A 27,840-nucleotide genomic window follows, 5' to 3' on the forward strand; every position below is an offset into this window, starting at 1 on the left:
AATAAACCTTGACAAAAAGCAGAGCTCTACTTCGTATAATTAGATGCATTAGCATTATTGTAGCTTGCAGGCAGTGAAATTAGATGGACCTGCTGCAAGACAAACATTTTTGAACTTAATTGTTTTCCAACCCTTTATTTTTTGACACAGTTACCTTATCAAAGCAGCAATCAGTGCAAATCCAGAACACAGATGTGCTCATTGTGTTTGAAGAGGCTTAGTATACTGTAACTACTTATTCTGCACATATTTAAAAATAATAATTTTAGGAAGAAATTCAAACAGCGTTATGTTCGGGCTGCCTATCGGACATTTTAAAACAGCCAAGACACTATAAAATGAAATTTCTTAACCCTTTGTGGTAGTATAGTCATGCTCATGAATACCAGTCAGTGCAGGGTAATTAAAACGTAAACAGAAAAAAAACCTTGGCGTATTTTTAAGGAAAAACACATTCTGACCGAAATGTCAAATGTAAGAAACACTGTGAAGGGCTGCAGGCTGTTGGCTGCCTCCTCGAACCCCAGGCTTGAGGCACTGACCCAAGCAGGAAACCAGACGTGACATCACAGCGGCACTGTCCTGGGGTAAAGACTCCGAGGAGGAAAAAATAAAAGGCAAATAATTTTGGAATCTACTATTACAAAACCAAGTTTTCTTGTGCCTCAACTTTACCTCTGTCAATAATACTTAAAAGTAACCACCTATCCTTTGTCTAGCATAGGGGACACAAGTACTTTCAATATCACATGTCACTAGTAAAATGTGCTAGACTAAAAAGACTAAACTGGGGTAATAAGTGTTTCTTTTTTTATGCAAAAACACGCATTTGTATTGTGCAAATGAGATGTACATTATTCTTTTAGCTGTACCATTTAAAAAAAAATTACACAGGACTAGATTTTTAGCAGAATAACGTAACAAAACAGGGCTGGAAAAACCAAAGAAAATGATAACCGAAATATTTTCAGCAAAGTTGTATTAGGGGCCTGTCAGGTTTATTGACAGAACTAATCTTTCTTTCCATTCATTCTTTCTTTCCATACCTCTTTGTAGTTCATAACTACAAAAATAACAATAAGCATATTGAGAGAGAGAGCCGAGGCATTCACACTAAAAGCAACGCTCCATCAGACTAACATCATACTGAATTTCTTCTTTCAGGTTAATTTATTAGTTTCACTTCTGTTAATAAACCTTTTAGTCATGGTTCTGTTATTTTCACTTTTGTAACAATGTGTAATGTACAGCTGCATGCAAGATACCACTTAATACAACTTTCGTGTTGTTTTTGCCACCAAAAGGTTTATCACAGCTTAATAAAAGCAACTGCTTTCCTCCCCAAATGTGGCAAAATTAAGATAAATACAAAGGACAGGAAAAAAAAATACATACGGAAGCATTTTAGGCAAGTCCAAGAACAAAGCAGTCTACTAAAAATCACTCCTACACCTACTGTTGAATGTGTAGCAAAAATACTAAGTTTAAGGTTCTGAAGAGATTCCAATATACAGTACACAGTAGAACTCCACTACATAGCACTTCAATTTACACTATACAAGTCTCTGCTGCATGCCTAAAAGCCACTTACTGTAACATAGTTAGCTTGAAGTAGCTGCCACTTGGCAAAACACACCGGTTTATTTTTTCTTAAAAAAGCAGCATGAAAAAATGTGTTCCAAATGGAGTTATCCCACTTTGGTTTTCTTTATAACCCATTCTTCTAAATTCATACTAAAAGAATATCTATACTTAAAAGATGAACACCAAAGCAGAGAGAACGTATATACACAATTTCATTCATGTTCTGCACAACAACATACAGTATTGACATATGTTTGTGGTCCAACTTTCACTGAAAGTTTAAATAGGTCAGTTTATAGCATGACAGGATTACAACCCCATACAGGTGCATAGTAAAATTTGCCATACAAATTTTATAGAACCTAAAAAGTCTCAGGCCGACATGCTTTTTCAACAAGCTCAGATCTTCGTAAAAAGTTCTGGAAAATGTATAAAAAAGCCTCATCAGTACAGGTACAAAAGAGTCTGCTGCGCCGCCCCCCGGCCCCGCCAGGCTAGCCGTCTTGTGGTTGGTCCGCGCCGGAGGTGTCGCCGCTGTCCTCCGCGTGGTCACTGGCGGGAGGGGTTCTGGCGGCGGCGGGCGCGACACCGCCCTTCTGGAGGATCTCGGTGGCTTCGTGCTCGAGAACCTCGGAAGGCGTCAGGGCTTCCAGGTGACTGCTGCCCTGCTCGCTCACGTCGGAGCTGACCGACTGGGGCTCGTCCACCTTCCTGAAGAACTGCTCGAAGGGAACGCTGCCCCCCGAGTCCGGCTTCTCCTCCTCCTCGCTGGCGGACGGGCTGGGAGGCGCCTTGGCTCCGGGCTCCTCTTTGAAGATGTCCTGCGACGTCTGGTACCGGGGGCCTGGCGTGTCCTGTGCTGGGTCACTTGCGGAGGGCTCCGTCTTCACGTCACTGCCTCGGTGTGGCAAGCTGCAGTCCCTCTCCCCTTTCAAAGCTGCTCCCCGATCGCTGCTTTCCGAGACCACCTTCCCACCAGCGGCAACCTCCTTCGCCTCTCCAGGATCTGGAGGGTCGACCCTCTCATTCCTGGGGTGGAGGAAACATGAACACACACAGATACGGTACATTCCAGGGACTATGCAACAGTGCCTTCTTACTTTCAGCATGTTTTTAAATGTTGCTTACCGTTCAACATGTGTAGGACTGGTCGGACTTTTATTTAACTCATCTGTGCATTTACTTCCCTACAAAAAAAAAACAACCTTTTTTTAAAAAAGAAAACATGGTGAACATTAACGGTAAAAAAAAAAAAACATGGTGAACATTAATGGTCAAAATCAGGGGTCACCAACTCTGGTCCTGGAGACCCACAGAGCAGGATTTACAGGTCATCCTTTGCTCATTTGTTCAGACATGTATACATTTTTAAAATAAATTTAATAAAATGTATTTAGTTAATTACAGTCAACTGTAGTATTTGTGATAAAAAAGCATTAGGTATTTTCATACCAAAATGTCCTTTAAAAGTACCTGCTAACCTGCATAAGTGGTAAAAGCAAATTATTGCAGTCAGTTATAAAAATCAGTGAATTTAGGCTGACCTACAGCAGCTGTTGGAATGCGGTTCACCAGGACCAGGGATGACCACCTCTGGACAAAATTCTTGTTCGGCGAGATTTCAATTATGCAATTTTGAAGGAAGTGCAGTACGAAATGGTTACCTCAGAATCCTCTCTCTCTTGAACAGCATGACTGTCCCGCGGCCTTAAAAAAAGGCAAATGAATGCATTTCTTGCTGTACACAATAATGCCCATACTGACAGAAAAATTCTAAATAACTCCTATCACTGTACAAAGGCAACACTGAAAGAAGCTTTTCAAGACACAGCATGATTCATTTATTCTGTTTACATAACAAATGGCTAGTGCAAAGACAGCAAAGTCCATGCCTTCCATTAAACCTTGTGAAGTCATCAGTTTTAATACAAATGTAACCTTTCACGAGCCTTTGTTCAGAACGCACCGCTAACTGTATATTCTTTGTCGATGCTGCACTAAAGCCCCTTTTTATCTGCTGAAGTACCACACGGGATCCTCGCACATCCAAGCTGAAGTGTTATTAATCATGGAGTAAATGATTCATGACCTCAATGAGCCTTAATCCCTGCTCCTACAAGAAGCACTTAGCATACGAAGCAACTACATTGATTTTTCCTGCTTTGGAATCTCAGGAGGATGGTGACGTTAAAGCGTTTCGAGCAACTCATAAAAATAAATTAATGCTCCCAATTTCACTTCAGGATTTGGGCTGCAGCACTACTGGGCGATTTGTATTTTTGGAGTTTCGGTGGAGAGCAGCGATAATATCCATTAGCATGATTTTGCCATTTAAATCCATGGATGACCCCGCTGATATGACTGTACAATTATTTCCCATTACTTTCACCCTTAACTATGATTAATTAAGTGGAGGATTTCAGAGGGTAAGGCCCCCAGCTATCTTTCCTTGCAGGTCGTTTTAAAAGCCATATATACACAACAATTAAAAACACACACAAAAAAATGAATTAAGGGTAAAAAATTACAACCAATAATAACTTTCAAAGCAATTTTAGGTCAGGGAGATGGAATCTTCCTAAGGTGTTTAATCACACTCAGTAGTTCCAATAACAAATGCAGCAGCTCAACTCCAGGGTTTCACTCAGTTAAAGCCATTGTCAATGGCTGAAAACACTATGTACCTGATTACGTTGATCACCAAAGCAAATACTGTTTAATTAAAAACAATTTCCTCAAAACTCTTATCGACTAAATTATGTTTAGAAAGCAAGACAATAGTTCTTCGTAAGGATAATGTTCTTATGTGCATATAGTTTTACATTGTGCAGGGCCACTTTCAAAAGAAAATTATGTTTAAGTCTGTATTTTTAGGATTCTCAAGAAAATAGCATAAAATTCACTGTGGCAGTCATTTTCAAATGCACTGGGCTATTAACTATCAATGTCCAATGTATTTTTTATGTGTATTGTTTTTACTCACACTGTTATAGCACAATCTTTAAAACCACAAAAATGAACGATTCTCCTATATTTTCAGAAGTACTCTGTTCCCTCTTGACTTATTCTAATGTGCAAGGCTATAATGTATAATCAATACCTATTTTTAGCAGAGGTTACAATCTAAAAAAATAAATTTTACATTAAATTTCAAAATTTCCAGTGTGTAATCCTCATAATGTATACTGATATGAAAAGTAGCTTTAACCCAAAATGTTTTTTTAAATACTTACTCAGTTTTGATTCGTTCACCTGTGCAAATTTCAGCCGTTTCTGAAATAAAAGGGTTAAAAGTTAGCAACGCAATCACACATCTGAGACAAGTTTATTTTCCCCTATGCAAAGAGACTGTTTAAATTTGTGCTTATGAAAATGCTTGAGAATCACCTGCACACACCTTGCTCGACGATGACCTGACAGGTGTGGTTCTGCCTGTCGGTGAGGTGCTTGCTCATGCTGTCGGCACCAGATGAGTCCGTTAGAAAGTCGCAGTTCAGGCAAACTAGCGTGAGCCCCCTGCAACAACATCGGCATTTCATTCAAAGTGCCCAGAGTGTCGGGCGGGGAAAAAAAATTCATTCACATGGGAGAAACGCACTACCTGCTTCAGCCTTTCATCACCTGCATTTTAATATTTCAGAACGACCCCATTTATAAGAACATTTATATTCGTAAGTTCACAACACCGCAACTGGGAAAGTAACGGAAAAGCACAGAGAAAGAGGCTTGGCAAACAATGGGGGACCTGCTTCCTGCCAAGCCCTAAACGTCTGACCAAGATAGGGAGCATTGTGTAAGACACTAACCAAGGAAGACTTTGCTCTGCTGATGACCACATCCCTCAACACCTAGCTTATAATGAATAGCAAACAATGCAGGCAGATGCCCAACCACTGCAATCACTGTTAATTATTTATATTTTGGCAAGGACACACACACACGTGTGAAAGGAGTGATCCATCTCAATAATTCCTTTACTGGAAACTCACACTCTTAAGCACCATACTATCAAAAATATTTCAAGGTCTTAACTAAGAAAACCATGAAAAGTAAACAAGGTGTGAGGATATGCATTAGAATTTGTATTCGTTCATACCGTAGACTACCTGGAGGTCTGGTGCGCTTTTGCAATCTGTCTCTGGAACTAGCAGTGTGAAACCTGGTGATGACAGAAAAGCAGGTAAAAGTACTGCCAGCTGCTTCACAAAATCACATCATAAAAAACAATTATCCATCCTTTAGCTTCTGTGGAGCAGAAATGTAGAGCAAAAGGCATGTTAATTAAAAAGGTGCTCACTACGGGCATTAGATTGTTTTCCTGAGCTAAAGCATGTTTCCATATTTTCTAAATTTACATACGATATAGGTCTCATCTGAAACTACAGCGCTGCAACAAAGGGAAAAGACCACGGGCATCACGAGGAACTGAAGACATTGCTAAAATAATCAAATAATCATGTTGCTGAATCATGACGAACCTCACACTCAGACTGCTGGGTTGATGGCATGCAGATTGAAGGTTGGGGCACGAATCAGCTCCACTATAAACCTCTGTATGACAAACCAGGTAAGAATCAGCCCTTCTAGTAACATACTGCTTTAATCACATTTTGAAAAGCGTGTATTGCTTTTTGTTTGAAATATTAAATTTAGATACATAAAAATAGGTTTTCCTTTCAGGGGGGTTATGCACTGTATTATTGCTTAGCATACAAGCTTTAAGGTGACTTAAACAAATGATCACACCAAAGCTGAGCAATACCTCATCATGTGGTTCGCAAAGGCTTTAGTGCAGCTTGTCCGGTACGTGCACATGTGGCAATTCACAAATGTTGGGTAGTGAGAAGGGAAGTCCTTAATTTCCGTGTAACACTCAACACACTTCTGAACTCCCAGGTGATTCCTAAATAAAGAAAAAATTTAGAAAACAATTTGCAAACAATCTGCACAATCACATACATATTTATCCTCAAAAAGGTAAGCTCTTTTGAAGCCTGTCCTATGAAAAAGGAACCTGTAGAACGCAAAAGCACTTTTGACTCTTAAGAAAGAGTAAGACCTCGAGAAATAATTCATACGAGAGGAAGTCATTTCATGCATCATATTTATTCGGTTGCTACTAACTTATTGCCGATTGATCTGTGGATATTTCCCGGCTGCGTCCTGAAGGATCACAGTGAACCAGCTTGAACTCAGTGGCTGGGCAGTTTGTTCCAGACTCCAGGTCTGCTCTGCACAATGAACAGCTTCCAAGTTCAGAGTTACTACGATGCCATTAATAACGACAATTCCCTCAGGCTGCAGCAGGTATAAAAGTTCCCAAGGAAGAGGCTTGGAAAGGAAAACTACAGCTTTTCTGAATTTTTACCTCAAGTTCCGTAAAGCCAGTGTGCATCTTCCTGAAAGTTTTGAATTGTTCAGCCGTTCCTGCTTCTTGTTCTGGGAAGAGGACCTGGACCTTGCCTGGCTAGACTGGGATTTGTGGGACTGTTTGGCATTAGGGCTGTTGGGAATAATGCTTATGATGGACTTGCTGCTGGAATTAGGAGATGCAGGAGAGCCACCTGACGCCAAAGAAGCCCGTATAGTAACCTGAAGGAAAAGCAAAGACAGGATGACTCTCGGCCACCAGGTGACCAAGTCAAAGGAGAATGAGACACTGTTGGTAAAATTCACAGACTACCTTGGTTCCAGGAGGAAGCCCTTCTAAGGATCTGGGTTTTCTGAATGTTCGATGGTGCTGAGTTTTGTGATCCATTTTCTCCTTGCAGGTTAAAAACTGCAACCTGCACTTCGTACACCGATGAATCCCTTTTTTCTTATAAGAAAAAGAAGAGTGCATCTAAGTTTGAAGTACGCCAAAGGAATCATGTTGTAACAAGAGCTGATCATTTTAAATTAGCCTTTACAAATACACAAACACGGTCATCATCTGTACTGTGTATAGATCATTTGAAGCCAACATGTCAAGTTTATACGCTCATTTTTTCCAAAATGACAGCCAATAGTCCAAGCAGCACATATACCTGCTCCTCTCAAATTCTGGTTTATTGTCATTATACTCATACACAGGTATATGGTATAACGAAATGCTATTTAGCTAGCTCTCAGATGGTAAGCAGTACAAACAACAATACAATTGTATCAGAAAAGAAAGACAGAGACAACAGGCAATGTGCAAAACACCAACAGGCAATCCTTAATTCTTTAAGCATTTTTTAATTTTCACCATATGTACAAACTGTACATATACAGCACCTAGCAAAAATATTTAGATCCCTTAACAGTTTACAAATGTTGGTGGATTACAGATTATTTGAAATTGTGATTCATAAGCGCTGTCCAAGAAACGTGAATGAGCTGGAGAAAATCTGCCAACGGGAATGGGTGAAAATCATTCCTAAGCTGTGTGCAAGACTGGTAGACACTTACCCCGAAAAACTGCTGTTATTGCAGCAAAAGCTGGATCTACCAAATATGAATGTGTAGGGTGTGATTACTTAAGCAAGCACCATACTTAAAATTACAAGTAAAAGGTTTATTCCAGGCTGAAAAGAGAAGAAAGAAAACACAACGTTTTTCTCTTTTCAGCATGGAATAAACCTATTACGTGTTCCTTTGCAGACTACACATGCTGACCCAGCTGCCCACCTGAACTACTTAAAATTAGTTTTTTGTTAGCAAATGTCTTAAGTATGTTAAACGTCTTTAAGTATGTGAGTTTGCAATAAAAATACAGACAGAAAAAAAAGATGCGCATCGTTTGTAACTTGAAAACTTTTAAAGGGGTTGGATACCTCTGCAAGGCACTGTATGAAAATACTATACAGAGGCTCAACTTATTAAAATCCCACAATTAATAAAAAATAAGTATAAAAATCAACTCTATTCTCATTATAGTGTCTACCACTATATATCTTCATAAAGATTGTGATTTTTTTTAATTTATGAGTAATGAAAAAAAACTAATATATCTAATTTACAGCTTGAAGACTTTCAAAAAATGCATTTTGTTTTTGCAAATGACCGTTTTTGAATTATATTTAAAAACGAAGTTGAAAAAAAGACAATTATTTATGGTCATTTAAAAAAAATGTATAGACACTGCAAATGGCATTATTTATTTGTCAAGAAACCAGTCAGAATTAGCTTCAGAATTCACAGCAAGTGAAAGAAAAAACACCTTGGTTGTCAAACCATTATATATTGCTGCAAGGTGCTCGATGGACGAATAATCAATCCCTGTTCAAAATTAAACTGAACAGAGCAATTCACAAGTGAGTTACGAGTTATGCTGACTCTGTTCAAATTGTTGAGCTACGAGCTCTGAACGCAATTCTTTACAAAAAATGACAGATGAAGGTGTTCAATACTTGTACGAGCAGAAACCTATCAGGCCCCATCCTACTTCCTTCCCTTTGAGCGAACACCAGTGTCAACAGGACACAAATCCTCAAACATCCATTTGGTTGACAAGAACCAGCAAAATACTGTACTCCAAGGGTTGTAATTTCAGAATTTCTGATGAAATGAACAGGGTCTGGCGTACCCCCTGAAAAAAGGAAGACTCTCAGCCTTACCTGGTGCCTCATATAATGCTGCATATAAGGGGTCCCACTTCTAATCACTTTAAGGCAAAACGGACACAGGAGATACTTTGTGTTCTCATGGACAGAGCGGAAGTGATTCTCCACTTCCGAAAAAAAGGATGACCTGTAGTTGCAGACCTAAAAAAAAAAGTCAAAAGAGTTATGGGATCAGATTTCCCTTATTTGCATGTCTAGCCAGGCGTTCCAATTCCCAGCTGCTTTCTCGTTTTCGGTTATTACCTGGCAAACGTAGGGCATTTCTCCCGGCTTGTGATTGTCCTTCATGTGTTGTAAAAGCACTTGCTCAGATTCAAACGCTAATTCGCATATCTTACAATTGGCTGGAAAACAAAAAAGACGAAGAGAACGGAAAAGACTTTTAAAAAAAAACCTAAGAGTGGGGCAGGATGTGTTTACAATAACAAGCCGTCCTTCTAAACATTTGACATTTTTAACAAACGCGAAAGCGTGGCCTACAAAGGATGCTACTGCTGCTGCACTGAATCATCTGAAAGACCTACTAGTTGACTCGTACGGACTGTGGGCACTTTCGATGTGGCACTGCAGCTGGAAGGGAGTGGAGTACTGGCGGTAGCAGTGCTGGCAGGTGGTGTGGTTTTCCCAGCTCTCGTTGCTTTGCTTCTCGAGCTCCAAGTGGTGCTTCATGTGGTTCATGAACCTGCAGAAAGACAAGCCGTGCATCTGCGTGAACGTGCGGCCTCGAATGCCATTAAGGAAAAGGTCTGCAGTACCACTCGGGCGCCCGTGACCGGAGTGACAGGTGTGCATCGCGCTCGTTTGTGCAAATGCTCAAGCAAAGAGCAACATCAAAAGAGGCAACCTCAAGCGAACCGCAGCTCGTTTTCCTTTTTAACACTCGCAAGTCAGCTACTTAAATTAGATCCGCAGGATAACCTAGTTCGTCGAAGTTTAAAAACGAGCATTATTTCATGGCCCTGTTCACTCAAACCTCATCTAAAAAACAAAGTACTTTGTCGGCAAAGCATAAATGGCAACTTTCTAAATATACAGCAAATGAACTATGCTTAGTAGGTTTTATTCCTACTTCAAAAATGTACCAAACTATGACCCCTACTCCCACACTTTCTAATTTTATAGAAGTGTAATGAGTAAGATGGCCGTTCTCAAGAAATACAACACTCAGGTCTGAGGAGCATACCCTTTGTAAGCATTGACACAGCGCATTAGTTCCCAGCGGTTTAAAAGATAAATTACCGCTGCTCCTCCTTGCGCCTCTCTTTCTAAGCGCGTATAATAGCCATTATAATACCTGCAATTACAAGACCCTTTTGCTTTTCTTAATGATCTGCACTTCCACTGTTGGTATAAGCCTCTCCATTTTTACCTGCCGACTGTGGCCTGGCTAGGCATGGCCCATTTTTCAGTTTTACATTCTGCTACTTCAGCTCCCCTAAAAGGGATTTTTATGCGAAAGAACTATGACCTTAACTGCCAGACAGAGACTACAATACAAACGGGTCTACCCATTAAAACAGCTTGCAGAGGCTTTTTGCTGCATTTGAGAGTAAAGTTATTTAATCAAAAGAACAGTTCTTACACTGCGTAAACTACCAACTATTATTCATCGCCGGTCCCTAATGGGAATTGAGCTGAAGCCTGCTGATAATGTCATCAATCTATGTGAGAAAACTGTAATGAAGGTTGTAACGTTGCGTGCTCTTCTCTCCTTCCTCAGCCTAATCACTCTCCACGGAGAACATCCGTGGACTTCCAACTCGGTCCCGAAACTTGTTCCCTTTAATTTGCTGCAAGAATCAGTCACGCAACAGCTGTCAAGCATCTCCTTATCTTTACCAAGCATCACATTACACCTCTTAGAAAATAAACGGAGGACAAAACTCTCATTAATAACACGGAAACTGCCCAACACTACACATCTGAAGAGACACAAACGGTTTTAGCAGAAGACCCATTATCAATATTCAAACTCCCTTCTGAAATAAACTTGATCGGTGGTTGGAAAAGCAAGTAACTGACTGTAAAGAAAACTTTGGGGAAAAAACTGCTTCTTCGGAGCAACTGCTAGCTACCTGAAATGCTTTCTTTTGTGCTCATGACTGAACCAAGCTCTTCGACATGGATCTAGAACATTTCTACTAGCCTAACTTCACTGCCAGAATCACTTTCTACTGTAATCCATTAAGAACTAATTGGTCCCAGAATTGACGTAAATGAACACCTTATGTTGTTCTTGAGGATTTTTAAGCAACTGCAGCACTTGAAGGTTGTGTTAGTCTTCTGCTCCTGCTGGCCGAGACCGAAGTCCCCCTCATGTTTTCCATAGTAGAACTCATTCACCAGCATAATGAGTTTCCCTTTCTCAGCATCAGCAGACTTGACAGGTGTGGCTGGCGTCTCTTGCTTGGAGGTCATGGGGAAGTACACATTCATCATCTCGTAACAGCAGTACTAAGGGAAGAGAACAGAAAAGGGATGATGATTAAGTTACTTTGCACTCTCAGTTTTGGGTTCCAAGATCAAAACTGACTCCTGGTACACCTCCGGGTTCAAGTGTACAACAGTTTCTTCAAGCTCCGCTCTAATGATGTATCCAGTTAACAAGCAGAGACAAAACAGTAAGAATGAATTGCCTTAATTATTTAAATGGATTGGGCCATAATACATGTTCTCTGAAGTACATCTAAATATCCAGAAATACTGATCAGAAATATGATTGTATAACGATCTGTCTTTTGAAAATACACACATCTTGGGAAGATGTGAATGCCATGATACAATATTCACGCTCAAAATGGAGAGAAAAAAATTAAGAATGTCCACCATTTTTTTCACTCAAACCAACAATACACCATTTCTGAGACAAGTGCTCTGACTGGATTTCTTGCGTCTCTCCCTGATATTGTCTTGATTTTCCCCTCTCTTTACATTTTAAAACACATGGCTGCTTGTCCTTCAATCTCACCATCTGGCGACATCCACCTGTACACATGCTGTACCTGAAGAGCACAAGGCTGCCCTGCTGCTGAACCTTTTGCAGTGAAGCTGAACCCATGTGATTTGTGTGCATTCAGCAGGGGTGGAGGAAACAATGGGAGTCTCAGCTTTGCACTCCCTCTGGATACCCAGACTAAGGTCTGCAGCTCGGCTCTATGGGACAAATCTTCCCATAATGCATGTGGTAATAGCCAAGGGAGACATCAATATACTCACCCTCATGTGGTTTCTCAGAGGTTCAGGAAGGTTAAAATGAATGTTGCATTTCGGACACGCTTTAAGAAAGGGTGCCCCATTCTTGACATTGCCAGATGCACTTGGAGGAGTTCCTGAAAGATGAGCGATTAAAAAAATATTACAAGAAGAGTAAAACAATACTAATGGGAATTAAGATAATCACATATTTCAAGATTACCGAAGATTCTACACACTACTAGGCATTTGATGGCTTATAAAACAAAACTCATTGCAACTTCCCTAATCTGTATATGATACCCTGTCAAGCTACTTTTAATTTAGAAGCTCATAAGAAAACATCAACTGCTTTCTAATGACAATGGATGCACATGCTGAGACGCCCTCTGTCAGACTAAAAAAAGATCCAATAACAGACGGCCATGGGAAGAGGAGGCTCAGACTACAAGTCAGTAGTCAAACATTGTAAAGGAATTTCTGTCAAACTTGACAGCCCTTAAACAATATCATGAAAGCACAAAAAGCTTTGCTCCCGAGGCATGGTTCTGTAACAGGATGGGGACTTTGAAATAGATCAGAAGGGTGAGGATACCTGCGTCGAGTTTGGCCTTTTTGGGAACGTTGCCGTTCCCGTCAGACGCCGAAGAGCGTTTTGCAGCGGGGTTTGTACTATTGCCTACAAGGGAAAAAACAAAAGTCTTTCAAACATCCTTGGCAAATCTCACCAGATTCCTTGCTTTGAATGAATCTCTTGCCGTACCTGTTCTGTTAGTGCCCTGGGGTGCTGGCTGCAGTTGGGGGGAAACCACTGGGACAGACTGCTGCTGTGCGCATATGACTGGGGAGGAGTGCAGCGGGGCAGAGGCCAACTGGATCGGCTGCAGCTTTGTGGTGGTCATCTGCACGGGCTGCAGTTTCGCAGAGCTGGGCTGGGAGGAGCTCTGCACGTGCGCGAGGCTGAGGATGCTGCTCTGAATGGTGGAAGAAACCTGAACTTGAGGTCGATGGCTGAAGTTCGACACCGTTCTTACGGGGGTGACCTGATGCACTTGAGTGATTTGCTGAACAGGTCTGCCTACTTGTGGAGAAACCCCTTGATAGGAAAAGCAAATAACAAACATGCCTCAAATAATCTGAGAAACAAATTCAAAACAAACCACTGCCTTGTAACTACAGTAGATCTTTACACAAATGACTAGAGATAAGTAGCCCCGGAGCCCCCAAACTGCTTTCATAAGGCAAGGAATGCACAAAAATAAAATTTTCAAAGGTAATGCACAAAATGTATTTTTCAAAACAAAGACTTGTACCTGGAAGAACAGCGATAGATGTTCCACTTGGATACTGCGTCCCACCTGAACTTGCTTTAATACCCAGCATCAATGTTGAGCTACCGGATATCTGAGGCGAACTCATTATATACCCCTGGAAAAACGAAAGGCACAAAAGGTCTTGGGTGTTCTGTGCTCTTTGAATACCAGCAACTTCAGCAATGGTCCTGCCCATACTAAAGGCACAAGTCATTAACGCTGCCACTGTTCTGTAAAATTGGCAACCACATTGAACTGCATGAAAACACAGGCGGAACGGATGTAACCACTACCTGATTATTTATAATTATCGGCTGGGCCGTGACTGCGGTCACAGTGCGGGAGACGTGCTGGGTCACAATCGGAATGGTTCGGTCCAGGGGCTGTGTGGTCACAGGAATGAGCAGAGACCTGGTGACAGGCTGCGAAGCTGGAGACAGGGGCCTGACTGCTACCTGAGGCACTATGGGGGCAGGGATGCCCCGGCACACAGGCTGTGCTGACGAGGGTGCTGGGGAAGGCCTCTGAGCTGGCTGGGAGGTGGCAGAAGCTCCGGCAGACCTCGAGACGGGCTGGTAAATAGCCGAGACAGCCATGACACTCGGAGCAGACGCGGGCGCCGTGTAGTGCTGGTTCGCAGCCTTAAAGGTAGGGCCAGGACCTAGATACAAGCACAAGAGTTAACAGCCGGAATAAGTCATTCATTACAATTCCAAAAAAGAAATCACTCCAAAAAAAAAATACCGGTATTGTAAGATGCTGTCGATCTGTTGGGAGTTCCATTATCTACAGGTAACCTCTGTGGTGCACTATCTGTTAACAGATAAATACATCGCGCATCACAAATAACTCCCAGGGACTGAGACAGCAGGTACATCATGTCATCCTCATACTTAAACACTTCAGTTAAGAATGCTCATGGAAAAAACACAAAACATTTCACTCCATGCATCCCTAACACATTTCTACAAGACAACCTAAAAGACTGTTAGATTTGCTTTTATAACGCTACGTTTTAAACACTGAAGATAGCTGATTTACATTTGTAATTAATTCTATGGGACTAGACATTTTTTATGACTGCCCCTCCAGGTATAATGTTATGGACAGTATCAGTTAGAGGTCATAACTGATAAAATGCAATCCATCACCTCAGGTGAACAACAACAGGTAGGAGGTTGAAGCAGCTCCACCGCTGAATCCAGGAGGATTCAGTGTGCATGAACACTTCAGACATAAGCAGCTTCTTACTTCAGAAGTGTTCTTGAGCCAGAAGATATTCTTCAAGCATGAACTCGTGCCCATCTCCAGCGAGGGACTGCTCTAGAATGATAATCAGGTCACAGGCATGCACAACATTTTAAGAGAACAGTACAACTGCATACTCTGCCTGGAGTTGGCGGACGCTTTGGAGCTGGTGATCTCTCCGACAAAAATGGGCTCATCGTCGTCGTCATCGTCGTCGTCTACTACTTCCGGAATCCTTCTCTGCCACGGCTCCAGCTCCTCCTCCTCGCATTCCATGAAAAGTTCCGCCATTCCGAAGCTGGGCAAGAAGAAAGTTCACACGGCCATCAGAACCGGGAAGACTTCTGGACGGGGACTTTTGAGAAGAGGAAAGACAGGGCCTGTCCTGCTCAGTGTGAATACGCATAAGGAGCATTTATTTTGTGAAACTTTATGACTGGAAAAACAAAGACATCCGCACAACTTCTTTAAATGTAAAGCGCTCCCTTCCATCAGTGTTAGGATTCCGGCTCCAGTCCAGAAATTTCCATGTCTTGAAAGGGCAGATCAGAAGTCAGGGGAGGCTGTGACCGGCGCTGCGTGCTTGCAGGTCCCCAGTAGAGAAAGCCTGCCTGCAGGTTTACTGTGCAAAGGTACGACCAAACTCCTTTCCGTTTGTCAGAACCGCAGAGCCCCCTTCTAACGTCACTATAAGAAGAAAGACAAAAATCTAAAAGGTGGTACCGTATACATACTGTACGTGAAATGTGTTATTTTGTCCTGGTTTGATGATTTTTCAAAATGACGAGACTAAGGTTCGCAAAATGGAATCGTAAGCCTGAAATTACTGCAGCCATCAATTCAAAATCTTCATTCCTCCCCGAGGGGAGTGGGGGGGGTAATTTAATCAGTCTTTACCATCTGAAAGCACAGGAAGACTGTACCTGAAGAATTCTCCACCGTACTAAACCAAGCCCATGCGGGTGAATTCAGAACAACGCAGCTCAGCCTGCCCCTCAGAGACACTGGAAGAGGGAGCCATGCTGTCCCCCAGTCGTCCTTTCGGAGGTGAAAGCAAAAAAAAACACCATCAGGGCCTCAGTGGTCTTATTGTTATCCACTGACAAAGGAAGAGGTGACACTTCGCACCTGAGAAAACGACTGTGTGAGGCAGGCAGAGGGGTGGCGGTATGCATCGCAACCTTTCAGCTCTTGGATCGCAGGGTTGAGGCCGGTTGGCCTGTGGAACCTTCTGTGTGGAGTTTGAATGCCCCTCCCACGTCTTGGTGCTCTGCTTTCCTCCCACAGTCCAAAACCACGTTGGCTGAGCTAGCGACTCTCTCTACACTCTGCAAAGGCCTGTTCTTGCACCGTGTTTTTCTTGGGAGAAAACCTCTGGCTTGGCACGACCCTCACGCTACAAACCAGCGGCTTTTTGACGAGAGGAGCGAGAAAAACGATTTCTAATTCTCATGTCTGCATTATAACACTGCAGGCAGCTCCCAGCTGCTGCAGCCCAAGTCTTTGTTCTACCTGTAGCACACAGGCCTGCAGGATTTCTGTGCCTCATGTGATTTAAACAGAGAAATCCTCCCTACTGCTTTACTGGGAACACAAGAGGTGTATTCTGTAATTGTTAAATCACTCCTGTAAGCTGGGGAGATACGAACAGCCAAGCATAAAATAGATCATGGGAACTGGAATTATTTTCTACAGGAAACGCTGTGAATAGCGAATAACCAGCGATTTATGGACCTGTTGAAAACGATGTGGTGGAAAACAATCACTGACACTATGAAAGCACAAGGTGCACACCTTTCAAATACATCCATGGAAATAACAAAACCAAGCCCACATGTATTACTTGAGCCTTTCTGAGAATGAAATAACATTTTTCCTAAGATTTTATTTATTAGGCACATTGTACACAAATGAACCATGCAGACGGCTTACAGCTGAAGCGCTGTTCCTGAAAGAAACGTTGGAAAGTTGTCTCTTTTGTTCACTGCAGAAGCACATCGCCCCAGACACACACACACACAACAAACAAAGAAGGAGAGGAACGCAACAATGAAGACACCGGTACTTCTTCACAGTCGCGGGAGAACTGGGACAGTCCTGGGTCACGTTTAATCGTGAAGGGAGAGCAGTCGCCACCGGTCGGCGGCGAGCGCACAGTTCCTGCTCGCAGGCAGAGAGCAGCGGCTCACACGCTGCCCGTTCCGTTCTATGCGGTTTCTCAAGGCAACGGCTCGGAAAACCCGTCACAGAAAAAACACAGCAGAGATGTGCGCTCTCCCGAGCCAACAGCAAAGACGTGACAAAAAAAAAAATCCAACAGCTCGTTATTTGACGGAAGGCCTCAGGTGCGCTGTTTTTAAAAGATCACGCCACACCCAAAGGCGCGGGGGCCGTCTCCACTTTTGTTTTTGGGCGCAAACTCGCCGCCTGGTAAAATCGCCAAATCAGCTGCACACACAATCAGCCAAACATGGCGCCCAGCACAGCTACAGCTAGCAGTCTCCAGACAGGCATCCCGACCTGCTTTTACCCCCGCCTTTGCCGCAGGAGACCAGAGGAGTGCGGCGCGAATGCTCCCAAGGTCTTTAAAAGTACGAATGCAGAGGAAATGAGGTCTTACCGTCTGTGTTTAAGGAGTAATTAGGCGAAAAGCATTTTGCTGTTGACAGTCTGCATTATCTCGCCAGCACCAAGGCTGCTCGCTGGGAGTTTGCACTGAACACTGTGGTGGATGATGGGTAATTTCAGGTCAGCTCGGGTTTATTTTTCATTCCCGGGAACTGGGGTTAGGGATCCCTGAGACATTGTACCATCCCCCACCCAGACATAACATGAAAACGCTACTTTGTAACTGATATTTATTAGACGCGGTATTAGATGCTCACAACATGTGAACGCGAGAGCTAAACATGGCTCATGTGCATCAGGGCTGCCTAATGGCGTAGATTGGGAACGGACCCAATTTCCGACGTTCGCGTTTGGCACCACCTAGAAATGTCAACACTTACATAATCGCAAAACGGTGTACAGCAAAGGTTAATTTCTCGCCAATAGCCAAACTGCATCGTACATCGGGGCTAGTAGGCTTTCATTTTGGAAACTGGACGCGATGTGTTGTGTAATATAAAAATAAATCTCAAAACGTGACGTAGTTACACTGGGAGATCGCGTCATTTGAAGCGTTATGAATACTTTTGCACGCAAACGGTCGCACTAGTGAAGCTCATTTTCAAAAAGACAGCTTTTTAAAAAAAAACACTACCCGTTTTTTTCAAGAATTTCTTGTTCGTAGATGGCGATCACGGCTACGCGTTCAATCCGTTCCTACAAACGAGCGAAGACGCTTCCCTGTTGCACGTGGTACTGTACGTTCTGAGTTTGGTCACGTGCAGGTACAAGAAAGCAGCACGAACGCAAAACCCATAGCCGCGCTTGCATGTGGCTGAAGCGAGATATTCACTGTCGGTAATTCTCTCATTTTCATATTGTGTCCTTTAAAATAAACATAATCAATTAACAGGAAACACTATACGAGGGCACAAGACGCATCGAAAGGCCCCATTGGACAGTTATGTTCGCCTTTATAACTATAATATTGTAACGCAATGGGGGCTCAGGCGGGCGCCCTTGCCGCATCTGGTCGGCCCCACCCCGACTGGAGGCTCGAACCCGGGACTTCCGCGTCTCTCTGCAGCGACCTAGCCCCGTGAGCTAAAGAGAGATCTCTCTACAGCCTTGTAGCTGTAGTCCTGCTATCACAGGGAAGGGCGGTGACGTCACCTGCTCTGGTACGCCGGCTCTTACACACAGTGCTTGTCGGCCGTAAGCGTTACAATATTGTAACGCATACGGCCTCCATTGGTTGTGAGAGCCGTCTTACCAGCGCGGTGACGTCACCGCCCTTCCCTGTGAATAGCTGGGACCGCAGCCGCCGGGCTGGCGGGAGATTTCCCTTTGGCTCAAGTGGCTGGGTCCCTGTGGAGTGACGCTGGAGGCCCAGGGTCAAGGGGCCGACCTGAGGCGGCAGCGTTGAGGGCGCATACCCACGTGAACCCCGGAGCGTTACTACAATATAATATATACCTATAAATTTATTTTAAAAGATAATTGTCGCTCACTGAGCAGCACAGTGAGGCATCGATTAGCACTGATGCTTTGCAACGCTGGGAATTTCCGTTTGGGTCCAGATCTGGGCTATCTGTGTAGGGTTTGTAGTGTAGCGGTTTGGCGACCGCTCCGTCCCCTTAGCCATGCGCACGCAAGGCGGGCTGCATACAGCGCCTGAGGGGCGGAACCTGGGTTACCGGACTGTTTATGTAATAGGACGTGGGCTGTGTGTAGGGGGCGTCCTCTTCCCTTCTGCGTCTGTCTGTGGTGTGGGTGTTAGTGCTGTACATGCGTGTGCGTGTGCCGAACCCAGTAGCTGCGTGAGGCCAATACATGTGTTGCCAACGCACTTAAGAGGTGTGTCGGCGTGCTCCATTCCCTACCGAAACCCCGCGGTCGTTACAGTATGTTCTCATCCTTAATTGCCTTGGTTTCCTCTGGGTGCTCTGGTTTCTTAACAGTCTAAAGACGTACAGTACAGGCAGGTTAATTAGTGTCTGAGAAAACTGGCTCCAGTGCGAGTGTGCGCCAGACACTGAACTGGCATCTTCATGCCCATTGCTTGCCAGTATAGGTTCCGCCTCCTAAAGTGCGACCCTGTATTGGATAAAGCTGTTAGGAAATGGATGGATGATCTGTCATTATCAGTATGTATTCAATGCATACAGGAGTTCGATTGCTTTTTAGTGTGGCCTAAGATGCTATTTTATGGAGAAGTCCGTGAATGATGCAGCTTCTAAGAGAGCAAGTCTCCCATCCATGATTTCTATTATAAATTTCCATAACTTTGGACAAAGTCAACATCATATCAGGAAAAATAAAGCAAATCTAGACATAGATCACGAGATCAGGAAGCATCTGTATGGCTCCACTTAGCAGCTTCAAGTGCAGTTAAAATTTATGTTTCAACCTTTTTGTTTTAAAAGTGTCTTTTAATTTGCATTCTGATACTGAATGAATTTACTGTCTTAATGCAAAGCTGCTAGACTTTGTTTTCATTGTAGCAATTACATTACATGAGAAAGAGAAACATGAAAGGTTTTTGTGCTTTGAAAGTTACTGGTCTCTAGATTCTTCAGTAATAAAAATGCAAAGCCATGAACTGAAACGGCAAAGCGAAGAATAAGGTTTCAGTAAGAATGAGAGACAGATTGTTTTCTGCTGCCTCTCTCATTTCAGCCCCTTATCTGTAAGCGTGGTATTTCCAGAGGTAACAGGAAGTTAACATTTATCTTCAGGGAGTTAAAAACAATATTCTAGAAACATAGATCGTTCTTTGACATATACTGTACATAAGGAGATACAGTTTGAATGTCAATAACATTACAGTATTTTATATTCAAATCTGTAGTTCCACTCTGGACTGAAATTCACTAAACTTTTAATTTGGTGTTTGGGGCGTACAAATATGCTTTGTTATGTGGACCATTTGGGCACTTCTGAGAGTATTAAATTGCAAAGTAATGAAATATGAAACTGAAACAATGCATACATAAAGAAATGCTTTAAATATAATCTTTAGGAAATAATCCATTCATCTCTTTTAAGATAGGCTTCTTAAAATGTCTTATTTAGGCTCCTAAAACACAGATGGTTATGAGTAGCCCTCAGCTTTGCCCGTTGTTTGTCTAACAGGTAGTTTTCATTATCTACTGATACTTCAGCCTTGCCAAAGGCTTCTACATATGTCAATTTAGACCTCACACATGGATAATTTACAAGCTTCAAAACCACTTTTTAGTCACTATCATAAAACGCTGAGCAGTTTTCAAACTATTTATTGTGTGTTGTGTTGTAAAGTGAGAAGCAGAGAATTCAAATGTGTGATCAACTGAAGTTGAGATAAAAGTCACTCAAGCAGGCTCTTATAAACCTAATATAAACAGGTAACATTTCCTATCAGCAAGAGCCAAGTCTGAAGGCAAGGTCTGTTTCATAGCTAAAAACAGCAAAGACAGCCCAGACAGAAATTTACCTCCTCCTGCTTCAGTTGTCTGTCTATTAGAAATATACTGACGTTCATAGCCACATGAGAAGGAAATGTGGTCGGTAAGTATCCCCAGATTGTTTTCACTAAATTAAACTGGCAGATGTCATCAGCTCTATTCTTGCCATCTCTACTCTCAGTGGTCAGATGATCCTGATTTCATCTCTGTAGATAAAATGTGTAACGGAGCAGAAGATTCCTCCCACATTATGTAAACAGAAAGGATCCTGGAAGATAATGTCCTCCAAACAGCGGTTCTCTGCTTTTCTTACACTTGTAAAGGTCTGTCAGAACCACAGGGGAGAGAAACTTGAAAGACCTCCTCTTTAAATAATTGTTTTTCGTCCAAACCGGCTTACATTTACACCCTTTTACACAGAAGCAGTTTTTTTTTACTGGAGCCATTCAGGTGTTCAAGGGTACAACAGCAGTAGCTTATCTGTGATTCAAACACACCACCTTCCAGTTGTGTGTCCAATATCCTATCCTCTGCTCTACATGAGCTTTACACTTGGCCATTAGTGCTCGATACATTCTGCTGGTATGACTTCTATAGCACTCTTCTGACAACCTGCGTGAAACCTGTGTGAAGGTGTCATTTAGCATTTCTTTATCATCAAGAATTATTAATCTCCTGTGAGAAACTACATACCGCTTTTATCGTTCTTTTGTTTTAGTACGGAAGAAAATGCTTTGGATTATTGTTAATGCCTCTGTTACTATATTTCTTTTCTCTCTTGGCAATTCTAGTAGCTTGTTTCAATGCTCCTTTTGTCTCAAATCGGCTGCATCTGTTTCTCTCAGTGCTGAAGTGGTTTTCTGCCACACTCTTGATTGCCTGTGCATGAACCTCATCACAGTGGAAAAGCCTGACACGGGGGCTGGTAGCCGGACAGTCTGGGTGAGGTGAGTTTTAATTGCACCGATGATGTCAAAATCAGAAATAATATGAAGAACTGGGACTGTTGGTTTCCAAAAACACCCCAGGGTGCGCCTGAGGCACAGTGCAGAGATTATACCAGTCCCAGTGGGGTAAAACTAAAGCTAGACCCTTTTTTCCATCTTAAGTTTTCTTTTTACAGCAGAAACAACTTAGAAAAAAAGCAGGAGTAACTCACTGGCCAGCTCCATTACGTAAAGAACTAAAAACGGCCACGTTTTCACAGCAGAAAGAAATATACCTGACACTTCCATCATGGGTGAATGGCACCCAGCTCAAAATACTGACTGGTGCAAGCCCCAGTGGGGTGATGTACAATGGGGGAAAGCAGCACCAGTCTGCAAGCATATGATGTTCTGGAACAGACACCAAGACACTTTCCAAATACAGGACTTTTCAACAGTATAACTAAAAAAAGCTTAATTGTATCAATTGTGGCCTGGGGAAGTATTTGTTCAGTGGCTGTAGGTCACCCAAAGCATGTATATTGTATACAGAAGTCATAGACTTCTATTTTTTAACTATTCACTGTTTTTCATGGTTTTCCACCCTGTGCTTTTTGTCTTTCTCATAGTGGATCTGATAAATCTTTTAGTCTCACACCTGTATTAGGAACTGAAGGCCACTGTATATATTCACAAGAGAATAAAAAAAAACAGCCTTTTCCTGTTACTCCCATGAGACTCGTTTCTCTGATTTGGCATTTTGTGTCACTTTATCCCTACACACAGAGACACACATCAGGTCATCACGCCATCAGAGAATTGCTGCTCTCCAAACGTAATGCCCAGGGGTGACAGCTTTTGACACACACACACAAACACACACACACGCCATAGGCAGTGGAGCTGTAGGATCTGAAATCCGAAGAGGTCTTCAAGGATGTAATGCTGAGAGCTTTCTTGCCCTGGCTAGAAGGGCTGTGTTCCATGTGATGGAGAGGACAGTGACAATAACTCTACGGTAGAGCTTTCTGTGGATTTGACTGAGTGTCACTCTGATTTAAGCCTCCTATCTCATTCCAGGTGTCTGTACAGAACAGCCACACTCAGTTCGTTCTGGTCTGGGGATGTGAAATAGTCTTGAGGTTTTTGTTCCACCTGAGCTCCTTATCACTTCATTAAATCAATTATTGACCTAATTGGTGTGAATGAGCTCTACAGAGGTTTTTAAGTGACTTATACATCCTGCAGGGCTGTGACTTTAGAGCTCCAAGACTGAGCATGACAACTGTGCAATACAACAACACCCAGCAAATCTGCAGGCACAAATAGCTTGGCTGTACGAGCACTATTTCATAGAAAATATTCATTTAAATTCTTATAAGCCATATTCACTTTTTAGAAAACAATCTGCTTAGCGCTGCTGCTAAGACTCAATTTTTCCCTAAGCAGAAAACTAAAAGAAACTATTATGCCATCAACCTCTCAGCTTCTGCATCGTGAGCTTCGGAACATCGGACATCATGCGCTGTGAACCAGTTTGAATGGGGGAACTCAGAACAGCATCCACCATTCTCAGCTGTGAAGCTGAATTTAAACAAAAGGGAGGTGACCGAAGCACACAAAACAAAATATGACAAAAAAATCCCTTTTGAAAATTATTTTGACCATTGCTGCTTCTGTTTTTTTTTTATCCAGATCATAATGTTAAAAAGAATGGCAGGTCTTATATTAAGTGCCGTCTTCAATGATACAGCTTAAATATCTTGACTGCTGCTCCAAGTATATATTTTCATGATGTGTATCTGCAGTCCTCTACCGCTGTAGATTCCCATAGCCCGGGAAGTTCTTATGATCCCACCGATTCCTCCATCTGCATGGCCAGGAGTGTCACAGGCTGATGAATGTTGGAGGAATTAATCACCGGGCAGAGGCTGCTTTTGTGAGAGTGAGTTACGGCCAGATCTGACTAAACATAATAGAAGTGACTGTGGGCTGTTAGTGGGCTATTGATGATCTTGTTAAACCTGTCCATGTCATAATTAGATGAGTATTCAAAAATGCGGGGGGCTGTCCAAGTCTGGGATATGAATGGAGCATGAGCGCAGTGAGACACAATGGAAAAGGAAAGGAGGATTTTTTTTATACTGTGTGGTACATAATTCAGATAACGTTTTAGGAACCAGAACTACTGGAAACATAGTGGTGATGGCGGCCCTTCAGTGAAATTAATGCATTTTGAATGGAAATACTGCTACACTCCAACACGCGTTGCTGATCACTCCAGGCAAGGAGGAGTCACTCTGATTCCATTTTTTCTATTTTTAGTACAGTGCTGGTCTAGTATCCTATCGTAAAAACGTGTCCAATAATTACACGACTGAATACAACAAAAAACAGAAATCCATCATTTATGACTCAAGAGCCAGTATACACAGATTCTGGTCTTGGAAGCTGAGGTAGCATAAAAATCCTGGTAGACATTCTCTACTTTTTATTTTAGAAACTAATCAAGAACTAAAAGCTTGCATGAATTTCAATGTTGTATAAAAACACTGCACTGCTCTCAGTTTATTCATACCAACACAGTCAATATTCTTGGAAACCTCTTTTAGCTTGGATATCCTTCAGGAGACTCTTCCTGTATTCTTATGATATGTTATATTACACACATTTAATAACTGCAAGCTACCCAAATCCGCAATCTCTTACGCAGCGCTGTCTTAAAACTGAGGTCGAAATTGCACAAGTACAGTGCAATGTTTTTTATATTTTACCTTCTAAACTTGCCCAGAAATTATTTCTTTTTCAAGAAACAGGTATTTGAAAAAAGACACTTGCAGTTTATTTTAAATTGTGCAGAAACCATTATGATTTTATTTTTCAATCCATCCTAGTGAAGAAATGAAGCACTTTAGCTGTTGGGTCTCTGTTATGCTCATTCTCCCACTTATACAAACCAGGAGAAACACTTCATCTCCATGCAACGTGCAGGCAAATAAATTGCTTTTTAATAGTTAAACTCATTGTAACAAAATGATATTCTTTAATGAAGCAAAAAAAATAATTAATTATGCTCTCGGAGTTCAGTGTTGTATTACTGTGCAGCTGCACAGTGACAACAGGAATTTGAGCAGGGAGAAATCAATAAAGAGGCAACACCACTCATCACACCAGTCAGAATCCTGGCTGTGTGCTTCTGCCCTTAGTGTGTGTGCTCTAATGAGGACAAAGAATAAGTAATCTCTAACTATTTCATTCTGTTTGCATTCTGACAGCCTTCCTGGTTAGGGTCAAAAGGTAACAAAAAGTTTTGGAAAAGGAAATAAACCTGTATGTTCATTAAAACACACAAGCTCACAAATGTAAATCACCATCCCATACTCATGTACGCATACCTCTAGAGTAATAAAGTAATTTACTTGGTACAGCTTTAAGCAGGGTATTGTAATGTTATTATATTCTACTTAATTCAAAGGGGCTTCCATTAAATCCATATTAATACTTAATATTTTTAGGGCAATAACATCACAAAGTGTTACTAAGATACACCAGAGAGCAGTTTTACTTCACGTTCTGCATTACTTCGTACAACCTGGAACAAACTGAGATCTTGCAAATCTATCCCGTCTTCTTAAAAGACCTGGCCATTGTGGCTTTAATCTGTAGTTCTGATTTAATCCTGTGGTAAATATGGACTGTGCATATAAACTGCTGCTGTTATCCACAGCCTGCCTGCGTTTTGCCTTTAAGATGTGAATCTCCAGGCCAGTTGAAACTCCCTCTTAAAGCAAAATGGAACAGAATGTGATTGATTTAACTTTAAATTGCGAATTAAATTGATGGATGGAGCTATAATCAGATCCATATTATGTCATTGCTGGGCTCTATTGAGATAGACAATGCACTTCAAGGCGGTGACAAAATCAAAAGAGAGGACTGTGTGGGCAATTTGTTGGGTGAAATACAAAATGTGTGTGAACACGAGCGTCTCACGGCTCAGGCTGTAGTCGTAATTGAATTCACCATTTGATTAAGAAACTATTAGTTGAGGAAATAAGAGGTGCTCCATATTGTTAGTCTCATTTGTTTTCTTCAATACCTTGTGTCTCAGGCTTTCCTTTGTTGTTACTTCATTTACATTAATTAAATAATAATTGAGGACATCTACAAAGGAAATCCCTTTTAATTCGAATGGTTTTAGAACCTGTGGGAGTTCCCGTTAAGTCTTCATTCCTCTGATGGTTACGATTTGGATGAATTGTAAACAATGAAAGGATCTACCCTGAGTTCACCAGTGACACCAGGATGCCTGTAGCTCAGGAGTGGTGTGGTTGATACTGTTGTTGACAAGGTTATTATTTGCTACTGTTGATTTTTTTTTCTTAGCAAACATTCTCTGTGGAAAATGTGTCGACGGACGCGCATTGAAACCAGTCATTGAATAGATCTACCACTCGCTAAGAAAAAAAGCCTTGATTTACAAGTGTTTGTTCACCTCACAAACTGCAATCTTTAATGGCTCACGTACAAAAAAAAGTACAAGCTAGCCCTAAGAACATGTTGTGTGAAAGCGTGGAGGAAAAAAAAGAGTTAAATAGAAGTTTTCATTCATTTCATTAGCTTTGTTCGGAGTGCAAATAACTTGACATCTGTTTCTATGTGTGTAATTCCTGTCACCAGGGGGCGCTGAAACAGAGGTGATGCAGTTTGACACAGTTCGTCCAACACGGTGAGTGATGCTGAGCTACCCAACAGGTGGCACTGTGAATTTGACAAAACGAACTGAAGTAACGTGCAGAGGAAGAATATGTGTGTATCTACAACTGTGATGTCTACCAGCAGATATTACCATTTTAAACTACATTATACAACTCGGTCTGCAGAGATTTTCGAATGGTTGTCAAAATCTTGTGCTGCACAAGTAATTGTGTGTAATTTTGTGAAACATTTAATTCAATATTTCAATACAGAATGAACTGATGGAATGGACCAATGGTTATCTGTGTCCCAAAGTACAGTGTTTTCTTTTTCCGGCACGTCTTTCTTATTTCAAAGTTATTTTGTAACATCTTACTTATTTCAAAGTTATTTTGTAATCACATTTTTAAGGTAAAAAAATAATGTTAAGACGATACCGTACACGAACCATAAACTAGTGCTGTTTTCAGATGAGTTACAGTTAAAGCAATCAGAGTGTGCAGTTCTGTCTTTATTCTTTGAGTGTGTAGATGGTGTGTGAGGTGTTTTTGCAGTAAATACTGAGTTATAGTCATGCCTTTCATATTTAAAATCACTTAATTGGACGCGTAGGACTAATTTATGCAGTCCACTATGGATGGTGGATTTGTACATAGAAAATGTACATAGAATTAGAAAATATAGTCCTCATAATGTGACGCTATCTGTAAAGGACTGTTTAAAAAAGGAACATCCGAGCTCCACAATTTCCCCAACTTTCCTTTACAGTACGTGTGTTTTCCGGTGACTCATTGCTAAAAGCTATTTTATGAAACATTTTGCATAAGAATGACGTCGTCTCTACGTCTACATATATCCATTTCAATTATAACAATAATCAAAATTGTGCTGGGCTTCAGAAAGTTTCCGATTAATTCTTTGAGCAGTGGAAAAAAAAGTTATTATTCGACTTGATCAACGTGAGCGACAGGTTTCTCAACAAGCACTCGAAAACTTTTCAGCTTTCTGTATAGACAATATAGGCAAAATAAAACGTTTTTGCTACCCCTGTTGCGACTGAATCTGTGCCAATTAAAACGCAGTTGTCGCATCCTCTTTACATTGTTACAATATCCATTGTCAAAAATCCAATTCTCTTACGTCATTCCTTTGTTTGGGGTCGACCTCTGCCGTGCTAACTGCGCTCCTCGCAGTGACTCAGCACTTAGATTGACGGCTGAAGACCCAGGATTCCAGTAAC

At 41.8% G+C, this 27,840-nt stretch overlaps 1 protein-coding gene across 9 annotated transcripts; it reads right to left on the reverse strand.

The window, feature by feature from the left end:
- Positions 1-962: 962 nt before the first annotated feature.
- Positions 963-18,088, reverse strand: znf280d (zinc finger protein 280D). 9 transcript variants are annotated; one of them, XM_015343314.2, is made up of 22 exons: positions 17,544-17,912; positions 15,847-15,961; positions 15,061-15,221; positions 14,420-14,488; positions 13,969-14,336; positions 13,676-13,790; positions 13,126-13,458; positions 12,958-13,041; positions 12,387-12,499; positions 11,395-11,624; positions 9,695-9,852; positions 9,414-9,514; positions 9,165-9,311; positions 7,265-7,402; positions 6,953-7,176; positions 6,347-6,487; positions 5,681-5,743; positions 4,982-5,100; positions 4,818-4,857; positions 3,249-3,291; positions 2,713-2,771; positions 963-2,613 (listed from the first exon to the last, which is right to left on the reverse strand). In XM_015343314.2, the coding sequence occupies exons 3-22, from the start codon at positions 15,212-15,214 to the stop codon at positions 2,079-2,081; spliced, it is 3,234 nt and encodes a 1,077-aa protein (XP_015198800.2). In that variant the 5' UTR covers positions 15,215-15,221; positions 15,847-15,961; positions 17,544-17,912; the 3' UTR covers positions 963-2,078. The 9 variants fall into 9 exon arrangements, with proteins under 9 accessions (XP_015198800.2, XP_015198801.2, XP_015198802.2 ...); XM_015343315.2 differs by lacking the exon at positions 17,544-17,912 and adding an exon at positions 16,052-17,523; XM_015343316.2 differs by lacking the exons at positions 15,847-15,961; positions 17,544-17,912 and adding an exon at positions 17,932-18,088.
- Positions 18,089-27,840: the final 9,752 nt, after the last annotated feature.

The sequence above is a fragment of the Lepisosteus oculatus genome, chromosome 5, assembly GCF_040954835.1.
Source record: "Lepisosteus oculatus isolate fLepOcu1 chromosome 5, fLepOcu1.hap2, whole genome shotgun sequence".
NCBI classification, from domain to species: Eukaryota; Metazoa; Chordata; class Actinopteri; order Semionotiformes; family Lepisosteidae; genus Lepisosteus; species Lepisosteus oculatus.